At 48.2% G+C, this 12,797-nt stretch overlaps 1 protein-coding gene across 1 annotated transcript in view; it reads left to right on the top strand.

Annotated features, from left to right (window-relative positions):
- NUDT1 (nudix hydrolase 1) overlaps positions 1-12,312 on the top strand; it is a 15,648-nt gene extending 3,336 nt beyond the window's left edge. Inside the window, exons 3-4 of the mRNA XM_004385965.2 lie at positions 11,425-11,570; positions 11,815-12,312. Coding sequence (XP_004386022.1) covers positions 11,425-11,570; positions 11,815-11,987 — 319 coding nt within the window. The 3' untranslated portion in view covers positions 11,988-12,312. The remainder of the gene's footprint in view (positions 1-11,424; positions 11,571-11,814) is intronic.
- Positions 12,313-12,797: the final 485 nt, after the last annotated feature.

Below are 12,797 nucleotides of genomic sequence, written 5' to 3'. Positions count from 1 at the left end.
GTATGGTGAAAGGATACAACCCTGACACACACCTTTCTTGACTTTAAACCACACAGTATCCCCTTGTTTTGTTTGAACAACTGCCTCTTGGTCTGAGTATGGGTTCCTCGTGAGCACAATTAAGTGTTTTGGAATTCCCATTCTTTGAAATGTTATCCTTAGTTTGTTACGATCCACTCAAGTCTAATGCCTTTGCATAGTCAATAAAACACGGGTAAGGATCTTTCTGGTATTCTGTGCTTTCAGACATGATCCATCTTGTATCAGCAGTGATAACCTGTTCCACATCCTCTTCTGAATCCAGCTTGAATTTCTGGCGGTTCCCTGTCAATGTTTGCTGCACCTGCTTTTGAATGATCTTCAGCAAAATTTTACTTTTGTGTAATATTAATGATATTGTTCGATAATGTCTGCATTCTGTTGGATCACCTTTCTTTGGAATGGGCACAAATATGGATCTCTTCCAGCCAGTCGGCCAGATAGCTGTCTTCTAGATTTCTTGGCATAGACAAGTGAGTGTTTCCAGCCCTGCATGTGTTTGTTGAAACATGTCAGTTAGTATTCTGTCAATTCCTGGAGCCTTGTTTTTTGCCGATTCCTTCAGTGCAACTTGGATCTCTTCCTTCACTACTATCAGTTCTTGATCACATGTTACCTCCTGAAATGATTGAATGACAACTAATTCTTTTTGGTACAGTGACTCTGTATTCCTTCCATCTTCTTTTGATGCTTCCTGCATCATTTAATATTTTCCCCATAGAATCCTTCAATATTGCAACTCGAGGCTTGAATTTTTTCTTCAGTTCTTTCAGCTTGAGAAATGCAAGTGTGTTCTTCCCTTTTGGTGTTCTATTTCCAGGTCTTTGCACGTTTCATTATAATACTTTGTCTTCTCCAGCCGCCCTTTGAAATCTTCTGTTCAGCTCTTTTACTTCATCATTTTTTCCTTTCACTTTAGCTACTCTACGTTCAAGGGCAACTTTCAGAGTCTCTTCTGACATACGTTTTGGTCCTTTCTTTCTTTCCTGTCTTTTTAATGACGTTTTGCTTTTTTCATGTATAATATCCTTGACATCATTCCACAACTTACCTAGTCTTTTATCATTAGTGTTCATTGCGTCAAATCCATTCTTGAGATGGTATCTAAATTCAGGTGGGATAAACTCAAGGTCATACTTTGGCTCTGGTGGACTTGTTCTAATTTTCTTCAGCTTGAACTTGCATATGAGCAATTGATGGTCTGTGCCACAGTTGGTCCCTGGCATTGTTCTGACTAATGATATTGAGCTTTTCCATCATCTCTTTCCGCAGAAGTAGTTGATTTGATTCCTGTATACTCTTATCTGGCGAGGTCCACATATGTAGTTGCTGTTTATGTTGTTGAAAAGGTATTTGCAATGAAAAAGTTGTTGGTCTTGCAAAATTCTATCACATGATCTCTGGCATCATTTCTGTCACCAAGGCCATGTTTTCCAACTACCAATCCATCTTTGTTTCCAGCTTTTGCATTCCAGTCACCAGTAATTATTAATACATCTTGATTGCATGTTTGATAAATTTCAGACCGCAGAAGTTGGTCAGAATCTTCAGTTTCTTCATCCTTGGCCTTAGTGGTTGGTGTGTAAATTTGAACGTGGTGTGCTTCTCAGAATGATAGCTTTATTGAATTAAATCATATCCTGTAAATTAAAAAGAAAAATAGAAACAGGAATAGTACCTACATCTTAGGATGCTTATGAAGATTAAATGAGAAAATACACAGAAAGGATTTAGAATAGTGCCTGTCACATGACACATGCTGAGTGTGTGTCAGTAGCCCTGGTTATTCCTGGGTTCCTTGGTTCCTTTACTTGTAGATGATTTTCATGTGGCATCTGTCTTCCCCCCGTGTGTGTCTCTGTGTCTAATCTGCTCTTCTTATAACTCAGAAGTGATTAGATTTGGAACCTATCCTACTCGGATATGATCTAATTAACATAACAAAGAAAACCCTATTTCCAAACAGGATTGCATATACAAGTATAGAGGTTAGGATTCCAACACATTTTGTTGGTGACAACATTTAATCCATAACAAAGACACTTACTACATAAAACTGTTCTCTAATATTTTCTATTTTAAAGTAGGAAATATTTTAAAATTAAGTTTTTTTAAGTAAAAAAAAAATAAACTTTTGTTGTGGCGGAACATATATAACAAAAAATTTGCCATTTCAACCTTTTTTATGTCTATGATTCAGTGACATGAATTACGTTCCCCACATTGTGCAACCTCCCTATTATCCATTTCCAAACTTTTTCATCACCCTTCACAGAAACTCAGTGCCCCTTAAGCAGTATCTCCCCATACCCCGCTCCCACTGCCCTAAACATTATTATCTGCCGGCCATTCCCCCAAGTTGCTGGCAGGACGCACTGCTGGGTCACGGCCCTGAGTCTGGAAAACCCTGCATGAAGCTTAGGCGTGGGACTTACCCCGAGTCCTGGGCCCAGCAGTGCTGCCAAGCTGAAACATTTGATTGTTTGTCTCACGAGTGACAGTAGATGTGACTGGCCCTGTGCTGGGGTGTGTAGCTGGGAAAAGTCCCAAGTTGGTGAGAATCCACGTCCAGGCTTGGGGAGTATGCAGAAGAAACAGCAGAATATCCATAGAAACAGTTCGGCCCCAGGGTCAGCACTGCCAACCATTGTAATGTCTGTTCTGTGGAGACCATCCACTTGGTTGCTGGTTATCTAGCGCCCATGCCCAGAGTGCTGCCATGTCAGGCACTGGGCACAAGGCCAGTCACAGCCTTGCCCATGGGCTCCCATCTCACCTGGCCACAGGCTCAGGGAACAGTGTGCGTAAAGGAGGTCTGCACCAGTGGCCTGGGGGCATGGGGGAAAAGGTGGAGCTTACCTACACTAGGCGGAACTCCCCCAGGCCCTGACCTGGTTGGAGAGGGCCGGCTGGAAAGGTGGAAGGCAGGAAAGCAGGTTGACTAGCCCCCCAAGCTGAAACTGGGGTGTGTGTCTAGGAGTTGGGTATTGCTGAGGGTGAGTGGGGGCAGGTAGGCCTGGCTGAAGGTCAGGGAGGGCCTGAAGGGCAAGACCAAGAGAGGGGACTGGCCCAGAGGAGCCTTGAAGGGGCCATTTCAGCACCTGCCCTGCCCTCCCTCTGGGCAGAAGAGCCAAGAAGAAAGAAATAGAGCAGCAAGGACACATCCATCCAGAATCCGTGCAAAGGTGGAGGCCTGGCTGACTCAACATCCAGGCCCAAGGCAGCCTGGTTTATTTTCTTAGGAACTGCCTAAGGCTCTGAGGAACTTTCCCTCCTGCCCTCTACACTTGACTCATTTCTTGAGTGGGGCATAAGAAGCATCACACGTCAGGGTGGATTTCCCTCAGTGTGAGATGGGGAGGAAACATAAGTACAGGGCAGGAAGCTTGTAATTTCTATCCCCAAATATAACCCGAGTCCGTGTGGTCTCTTCCCTCCGTGCCTCACCCAGACCACCACCCGCCTCACCTGGGCCAGGGCAGCAGCCTCCTAATGTCCCCTTGCTGCCACCCTGCCCTCTGCATCCAGTACCTGGGGTTGCAGTGACCTTTCCAGATGGAGTCTGATTCCTCTCCCTCTCTCTGTCTCTGATTTCTCTCAGTCTCTCTCTTTCTCTCACTCTTTTGCACACACATACAGTCTCATACAGTGGCACACACAGTCTCTTACACACACATACACTAAAGCTCAAGTCTTTGCTCATGTTTTTCACTGGGCTTGTCTGTCTTAATGGCTTTAAGACATTTTAATTGTGCTCGGCGAACCCATCAAGCCCCTGCGTGATCTGGCCTCGTCCCCCGCAGCACCCTCCCGTCCCTGCCCCTGCCCTCCAAACTTCAGCCCCATGGAGGAATTTCTCTGTCCTCAGCCACATCGAGCTGTCTCCCACCTCAGACCCACAAACGGCTGCTCTCTGCCCACAACGTCCCCCCCAGCACCCTCCCGTCCCTGCCCCTGCCCTCCATACTTTAGCCACATGGAGGAATTTCTTTCTGTCCTCAGCCACATCGAGCTGTCTCCCACCTCAGACCCACAAACAGCAGCTCTCTCTGCCCACAACACTTCCTGCTTCTTCACCTGCTGGCTTCTCCTCGGCCTTGGCATCTGAGAAGATGGCTGGCCCCCTTCCCCTCTCCATTATTTTCCATAAGTGTTGTACTGTTGGTTTCCTTCACTGCACTCTCACCTTCTTTGATTACATTTGATGGCTCCCCTTTCCCGTCTTCCCTCAGGAGCACTTCTCAAAGCCAGGACAGAGACATTTTTAAGTCAAGTCTTTACTACAGTAGAGCACATGTAGAAAAGTGAGCCAGTCCTAATCTGTGAACGTTTGAGAAGGGGTCCTCCTCTGTAACCAGCACCTGGGTCACCAAGTAGAGATCAGTCACCAACCCTGCCCTCCCTTACGGTGCACGGGCTTTGGCCTGAAACAGCCTACACACGGGGCATGTGCAATGTCCTCTTTTGCCGGCTTCATTGCAACACTGCGAGGTTCATCTTGCGGTGTGTAGCTGTGGTTCATTCATTCTCCCTGCTGTGTGAACACTTTATCTGTACTCTTGGTGGGTCTTTGGGTCGTTTCCATCGTGGAGCTACTGCAAGCAGGACTGCTGTGAACAGTCTTATCCCTGTCTTTTGGTGCCCACTTACCTAAGATGAGAAATGTAGGCGTTCAGCTTTAGGAGATACTGGCCAGCATCTTCTGTGATAGTTGTACTGATTTAAACACCCACCAGGTGTGTGTGAGTTCTGCTTCCTGTGAACCCTCAACCTGTAAAAACCTGCTGCTGTGGAGTTGATTCCGACTCAGCAATGCTGTAGGACAGAGCAGAACTGCCCTATAGGGTTTCCAAAGCTGTAAATCTTTACGGAAGCAGACTGCTCCATCTTTCTCCTGCTGAGCAGCTGATGGATTTGAACTGCCAACCTTTCGGTTAGCAGCCGAGCGCTTAACCACTGCACCACCAGAGCTCCTTGAATCTTCAGTACCACTTGGTATTTTTCTTTTAGCCATACTGGTAGGTGTGTGGTGGTACCTCACTGTGTTTTTAATTTGTCCCTGATGACTAATGAAGTTGAGCCCCTTCTCAATGGCTAGGGGCCCTTTGGATGTCCTTTTTGTGATGTGTGCACAAGTCTTTTGCTTGTTTTTTTTATTGTGCTGTCTCTTACTGACTTGTAGTTCTTTATACATTTTAGACGCAAGTTCTCAGATACCTGTATTGCAGAATTCTTCTTCCACACTGTAGCTTACCATTTTACTCTTGATGATACTTCATAAACAAGTTTATCATTTTAATGTAATCTTATTTATCATTCTTTTCTGTAGAGTTAGCATTTTTTACGTCCTTATAAGTCTTTGCCTATCGTAAGCTTATGGAGATACTTTCCTAAGTTTTCTTCTTAAAAACAGATTATTTTACTTCTTGCATTTAGAGCTACAATCCCTCTGGAATTGAGTTTTGTGTATGATGTGAAATAGGGATCAAGATTCCATAGAAATATTCAATTGACCAAAAAAAATCATGTTTTCCCCACTGCACTACAGTGTCACCTTTGTTATGAGTATATGATGTAGAACCATGTCTGTTTTCTTGTCCAATGTTAAGCCAATGCCTGGTACAGGGTGGGCCCTAAGTAAGTATTAATGAGTGGGTGGGTGGTGAGGAGAGGGTAGAGGTATGGATGGATGGAGGGAGAGATGGGTGGATAGATGCATTGATAAGTAGGTAGGTGGATGGATGGATGGGTAGGTGGGTGGATGGATGGATGAGTAGGTGGATGGATAGATGGGTGGGTGGGTGAGTGGATGAATAAATTCATCAGAGCTGTACCACATCTGTGCTGGGCACTGGGGATTCTGAGATGGATGAGACGGTCAGCCCCCAAGGTGCTCACTGTCCAGCAGCCACATCGCCTGCAGCCTCATTCCTTTGTCCACGATCTCACCGCAAATCACAGAACAGACGGAAAACAAATGATTTTTTTTGTTGTTCAGACCTTTTTGCTTAATTAGATGATTTCCTCACAGCTTTATTATAATGGTCTCAATTATCCTCTTAGAGGTTACTCATGCTTTGCAGTTTGGAGGTGTCCTGCTGGGTGCTCTTTAGCACTTCATGAAGGCAGCCAGGGTTGGGTGGCTAAAGGGCCAGCGTGCAGACCAGAGCTGAAGAGCTCCTCATCTTGATTGACCTGGAATTCCTATTTGGCACCTTGGTCCTGGAGGCAGCCTGCTCAGTCATGGTTTTCACACTCAGGGCAGTGGGCCAGCAGGTGCCATCCTCCCCATTCCATGGGGCCTGCACACAGCAGGACAGACCTCACGCTTTGGGGTTGGAAGCCAAGCACCAAAGGCCAGACACTCTGTAGCAGCTCAGACAAAGCAGCTGTGCACACCCAAGGCACTGTGCAGGCTCCCAGACAGGCCTGGGTTAGCACTGAGGAGCTTTCTCTTCCAGGTTCCCTTTCTCTCGGGACCCCCCTTCTCCCTGGGACCCATTCTGCAGGGCCACCTCTTCCCTCTGGGATCCCCTGCTTTGTCTCTGAAGCCCCCCCACCCCCCGTGGTCTACCCTCCTCCCCATTGCCTCCCCTTCTCTCTGGTACCCCCCCTTCCTCCCTAGGATCCCTCTGGCTCTCTGCCCCCCACCCTTCTCTCCCATCCTGTGTCACTGGTGCCCAGCCTGGTGTTGGTGTGCAGGCAGCTGAGGGCAGGAACCCACTGAGGACTACTGTGCCCTCCATTGTGGGTATGAGAGCCTGCTGTCAACTGCTAGGCTCCCCAGATTTCTTACACGGGAGCAACAGGATACTTTGGGGCAGACAGAGTAAGACTGGAGGCCCAGGTGCTCTCGCATCAACAGGACCCAGTGGTCCTTGGGGAGGGCAGCCAGGGCCCCCTGCCAGGCTGATATGGCCTCTGATATCCAGGAAAGGGCCACAGGAATGAGTCCTGGTGGGCGAGAATGGGCCAGCTTCATTCGGCCTTTGGGGACTCCTTGGCATCAGGAGATCAAGAGCCAGATGAATACCCCCTCCTGGCTCACCTGCAGGGGTGTGGTGGGGGCCTTAAGGAGGGGTACCCACTCCTCCTCTGCCTCTTCCTGGGGATGTGGGGGTTGTGAGGCCGAGTAGGGTGGGCTTTAGGTCCACGGTGTGTCTCGAAGGGTCCTTCCCTGACAACCCCAAGAGCAGGGAGGTGCCATAATGCAGTGTCAGGATTCACCTAAATTCCCAAGGGATGAGAATCACCATCAGCACAAAGCTGATTCCTGTGAGGTGGAGGTCAGACATGCTTCCACTCTCTAACTTCTTCACCATTTCTGACACCAGCAGTCCCCTCCACCCCCCAGCAGTGTCTACTTTGCTGGGTTCGAGAATTCTTTGCAATAACCACACAGAACTCACTGACCATACTCAGTTACGTAGTTTATTAGGGAACTAACAGGGTACAACTCGGGATCAGAATCTGGAAGCACATAGGCAAGGTCTGGAAGGATCTCCCAAAGTGGAGAGCACATGCCTCCTGTCTCAGTGTGGGACAGCTGTCTCAGCTCCTCTCGACTCTACAAACAGGCAGCCCCTTCTCTCAGTCATGCATACCTCCTCTCGGCCATGCAGGCCTGTAGGTCCCCTCAGGACAGGACCCTCTCAGCTGTGCAGGCCTCTCTGCTTTCAGCCTCCTTGCTCTCAGCCTGTCCACTGCAAACTGGCCCAGCTCATAGCCAGTGTAGCAGCTTGCTCAGCTCTTAGCTGCCTTCCTTTTGCTGTCACCTCCAACTCTGCCACAAGGTCCCTTCTGGGCCTGTCACTATCTTGAATTTAAAAACCTTTGACGTGTGTTAAAGCTCTTTTAGGAGGTTCTTTGCCTCATCTCTGTGCTCCTCCTCGCTTCTCACCTCTAAAATCCTCTGTGGGGTTGGCTGCTTATATACTGAAACCTGTGAGACTTAGAACTTGACAGGACCACCTTGTTTCTCTGGGTCTCGCAAGTGTTCTGTCTTTGACAGGATGCAGTCTTACCACTTTTCTGTTGTTCTCTATTAGTGGAAAATATTTGCATTTTCCTTCTCTGACAGGTTTTCACCTTACACAGGTTCCGTCTTTCAAAGGTTTTACTGTTTTAGGAACTTCTTGTAAATGTCAAAGCATGGCCCTCCTAGGACCACAAACTGACCAATCCCTTCAGTGGACCACAAGTCACTGAATTTGCATAGTAAATAAACCAATCCCTGCAGTGTGCATAGAGTAGACCAATCACAGGGCAGACTGCAGCCCAGGGCTAAACCAAAAGTATCAAAACCAGATTGTTTAGAGCTTACCCAGGAAATGTCAATCAACCTGGACAAAAGAACAAACTCTCTGGGGTAGAAAACCAGGGCAAAGGTTAACTCCTCAGGGTTTAGGGGGAAAATCCAGGGCTTAGGGGAAAAAAACGGCTGTTTTTCTGAAAAACCAGGGCAAAAGACCACACAAAGGAACTCATGTTACAACAGCCCCCGCGTCCCACAGATGAGGAACCACGCAGCCACTCAGGAGGCCTGGGAGCAGACCTGCCAAGCCTCGCCCACCTTCCCCAGCCACAGTAGCACTTGGCTGCTCCATTTTTCTGTTGAATTTATGACTCATCCTGGTCCCCGTCTGCGCCGTCTGTGGAACTGAGCATCGCAGCAGTACAATCAGATGCTTAGCGCAACTGCAACACTGTCACCACCGTCTGTCTAATTATCCCTGCCTGTGAAATGGAGCTTTAGCCTGCCACCAAGGAAATTATATTTCATACACTGCCACATACTCGGAAAGATTAAAATTAGTCAAAAAATTCCATCAGTATGTGGCTTTTTAAAAAACGAGATCCACCAGCCGCTGCCAGCGAGGCAGTGAGGGCCCCCACCAAGAGCATCTGTTGCATTTAATTGGGGAGCCATTTACACCCCCCAAATGAAAATACACCCATTTTTTAGGTCAATCTGATTTTAACTAACCATCTCAGTGAGTAAATTCCAGCCTCCCAAATATCACTTGGGTGTGTGCATCCAAATCAGCAATGTTGTTGTTGTTAGGTGCTGTCGAACTGATTCTGACTCATGGTGACCCCATGTGACAGAGCAGAACTGCCCCATAGGGTTTCCTAGGCTGTAGTCTACAGGAGCAGATCCCCAAGTCTCTCTCCCATGGAGCTGCTGGTGGGTTCAGACCACCAACCTTTCGGTTAGCAGCAGAGTAGTTAACCGTTGCACCACCAGGGCTCCTTGAACCGGTAATGGATGGAAGTATTTCCTCCCCAGGTCAAGGTCAAGGCAGAGTTCAAGCATCATTTTAAATAAGACGATTTCACCTAAAGATTCTTTTTTTTTTTTTTAAATGAGCAAAGTGGCTTCCCTGACTCCTTGTTACAGACACGGAAAGTAATCCTGCATTGTGTGTCTCTAACATAACTTGGAGATTAAAGCTAAAGCAATTTCTTTTACATGCACCTGTAAATGGTCAGACATAATCAGAATATTTTTACAGAAACAAAAATAAACATAGCGCAATGAGGAAGTGAGAAACACCTCTAAAGGGAGAAACAGACTGGTTTCACAGCCGCATCAGCTCTTCAACCTCACAGAGTCCCCGCAGAGTACCAAGCACGTAGTAGGTCTTCCAGTAAGTGACATGAGCACATGATAAACGATTTATTCAGAGGGAGGAACTTTGCAGTACAAAGTTTATCTACAGAGATGCTCATCACGGTTTTTCATGATACCCAAAAGTTTACACTGTTATTAAATAATACACGAGGTGTAGAGTATTAGGCACTCATCTATTGTTGAATGGAAAATTTTTTAAAAACAGCTGCTGTCAACGATGATCCCTTGTGCATCACAGCAAAACTATGCTCCGTGGGGTTTTCAGTGGCTGATTTATCAGAAGTAGGTCACCAGGCCTTTCTTCTGAGGTGCCGATGGGTAGATGTGAACCACCAACCTTTCAGTTAGTAGCTGAACACTTAACCATTTGTGCCCCCCAGAAACTCCTGAGTGGAAAATAAAAGCTATAAAGTATGTGTAATATGTTTGCGGTTTTTTAAGGCGAAAGACCAGAGGGAGGAACATTGAAATGTTAGCAGGGGTTCCGTCTGGGTAATAGTAATAAGCTCATGGGTATTGTTTTCCTAGATTGGCTTGACTGCCCCATAGGGTTTCCATGGAGTGGCTGGTGGATTCAAACTGCCAACCTTTTGGTTAGCAAACGCTTAACCACTCACTGCTCCACCACTGCTCCACCAGGGGCCCGTATAGTTTAAAAAACATCTGTAAATCAGCAGCAGTATCAGCATATGAGGGAAGTCTTCTATTAATGTTTAGGCATCAGATGGCCTGTCTCAGGTTGCTCAATACTGTTGATCCTCAGGTGGTCCAACAAAGCCTCTTACCACCCCACCCCCAAGCACAACTGGTTTAGCTGGTGGCGAAAGTGTCCGAAGAAACGGCTGGAAGGAAGGGGGGCCGCAACAAGGCAGCCCAAAGCCCTTGGCTTGTATGATCGACACATGCATGAGGTGAAGCAAGTTACAACAGTGCCTCCAGGAAAGAGACACTAAACCTGTGACTGACTTCTTAAACAATAGTTTGGCTTAATTAGTAAAGAATGTCTGCCTTGAGCATTGTGCTCTTTTAAAGAAGTATACGGGATCAAACTCACAAGAGCAACTTGACAGGTTGCATAGGAAGCTTAGGGGGCAGTGGTTTATGTTAATAGGGGAGGAACAATTCAGAAAAAGAGGATGAGGATAGCTGTACAACTTGAAGAATGTAATCAATGTCACTGAATTGTACATGTAGAAATTGTTGAGTTGGTGTATTTCTGCTGTGTATATTCTCAACAACAAAACCAGAGTGAGATACAACTTCAAAAAAAGAAACCTGTAGCTGATGCTGTGCCCTCCAAGAAAGAGTGAGACTGCCCATACTAGGCAGACAGGCTTTGGATAGGGCCTGGAGAACAGGGACCCCCACAAACATCGCAGAACTAGGCAATAGTCCCAGTCCCAGCTTTACCACTAATCCAGGAGACCCCAGATCAGCAGCTTCCCTTAGCCAGGCCTGGCCTGTCACACGTAAGCAAGGAGGGGTACTGTGAGCCCGTGCCCCCCGGTCTTGTGGGCAATTCCAGGCCGTTCCCCAGAACCTTGGAGTCAGATTTAACAAGCTCCCCAGACAATTCCAAACTCAGCTGGGCTGCTGTCTCATTATCAGTGGCCTCCTTGATCCCTGGAACCGCAGGTACAACAAACCCTCCACCCCGTCCTCCCCCAGTGCCTTTCCCAGGGTTGTGTGTGGCCACGGGCGCCTTGCTGTAACTGACAGCTTCCTTCCATCCATCCGTCCCCGCCCCCTAGGGAGCTGTGGGAGGAGAGCGGCCTTACGGCGGACACGCTGCACAAGGTGGGCCAGATCACCTTCGAGTTCGTGGGCAACCCCGAGCGGATGGACGTCCACATCTTCTGCACTGACCACGTCCAGGGGACGCCCACAGAGAGCGACGGTGAGTGTCCCTCTCCCACCTCAGGACGGAATAGAACTCCCAAGGTGGCAAGGGGCTGGCAACCTGAACCTGGTGGGGCTCAGGGAGGCTGCCCACCTGAGCCTGGTCCATGGTGCTGGCCAAGGCATCCAAGCACCCCTGGGAGCCTACCTTCTGTACAGTGAGGACCACAGGCATGGGGACTGGACAGGGAGGTGGGTCACACTCCTCACACAGGGCCGGTTCACATCTCCCTTCTATGCAGAAATGCGCCCGCAGTGGTTCCAGTTGGATCAGATCCCCTTCGATGACATGTGGCCTGATGACAGCTACTGGTTCCCACTCCTGCTCCAGAAAAAGAAGTTCCTTGGACACTTCCAATTCCAGGGCCAGGACACCATCGTGGCACACATGCTGTGTGAGGTAGATCAATTCTAGGGGGGGCGCCCACAGTCTGGCCGGGAGAGCTGGAGTCAGTGGGATCAGGGGGCTGGGCTGACTAATCTTCCTTGTTTGGCACGCAATTGGATGAAAGGAAAATAAATATCTTGATTTTTAAATTAAGCATTCTTCACTGGGTGGCACCAGAGCCAGCCCAGTCCTGTCTCCAGGAAGCTGCGGGCGTGCACTCTGAGTGGCCTGTGCTGGGCTGTGACCACACTACCCAGGGCAAGAGCAGGAGGGGAGAAACTGTTCTAGCTGTCTCTGGTGCCTGCTGTGGACAGGTTGTGCAGGAGAGCCAGGTGTGGCATGTGCACGCACCACTGGGTTCCAGCTGGCATCATGGAGGCAGCTAGAACATGTATCTGTTCCTGTCTTACCCCCTTCACCTTTTGTGACTCTTCCTTTGTACAGTTGAGGAAACTGAGGAATAGTTAAGCTCCGGGTCAAACCCAGGTCTACTGCCGCACCAGCCAGCAGTCCTCCCGAGCCCAAGGGAATGGGGCCATTCTCACTGTTGCCAACCCCCAGGAAGAAGGGGGCAGGCCACTCACTCACAGAAGACACTAACAAGCTCACCTGGCTTTCACAGATACGTGTAACAACTGTCTATATGGGTTTATTGACAGAAATCTTGGAATGTAGATCATAGTAAACAATGCCAGTTCTTTGGGGTGGTAATTGATCTCTGCAGTCTGATAAAGTGCTTCATGCATAGAACTGACCGACCCAGCAAAGCACGAGGAAAGGACTCAGAGAGGGATGGTGGCAGCTCCACTGCCCAGGGGCTTCAGAGGTGCTGCGAGC

Source organism: Trichechus manatus, unplaced genomic scaffold, assembly GCF_000243295.1.
Source record: "Trichechus manatus latirostris isolate Lorelei unplaced genomic scaffold, TriManLat1.0 scaffold00151, whole genome shotgun sequence".
Classification (NCBI taxonomy): Eukaryota; Metazoa; Chordata; class Mammalia; order Sirenia; family Trichechidae; genus Trichechus; species Trichechus manatus.
This window is presented reverse-complemented; position numbering and strand designations above follow the sequence as displayed.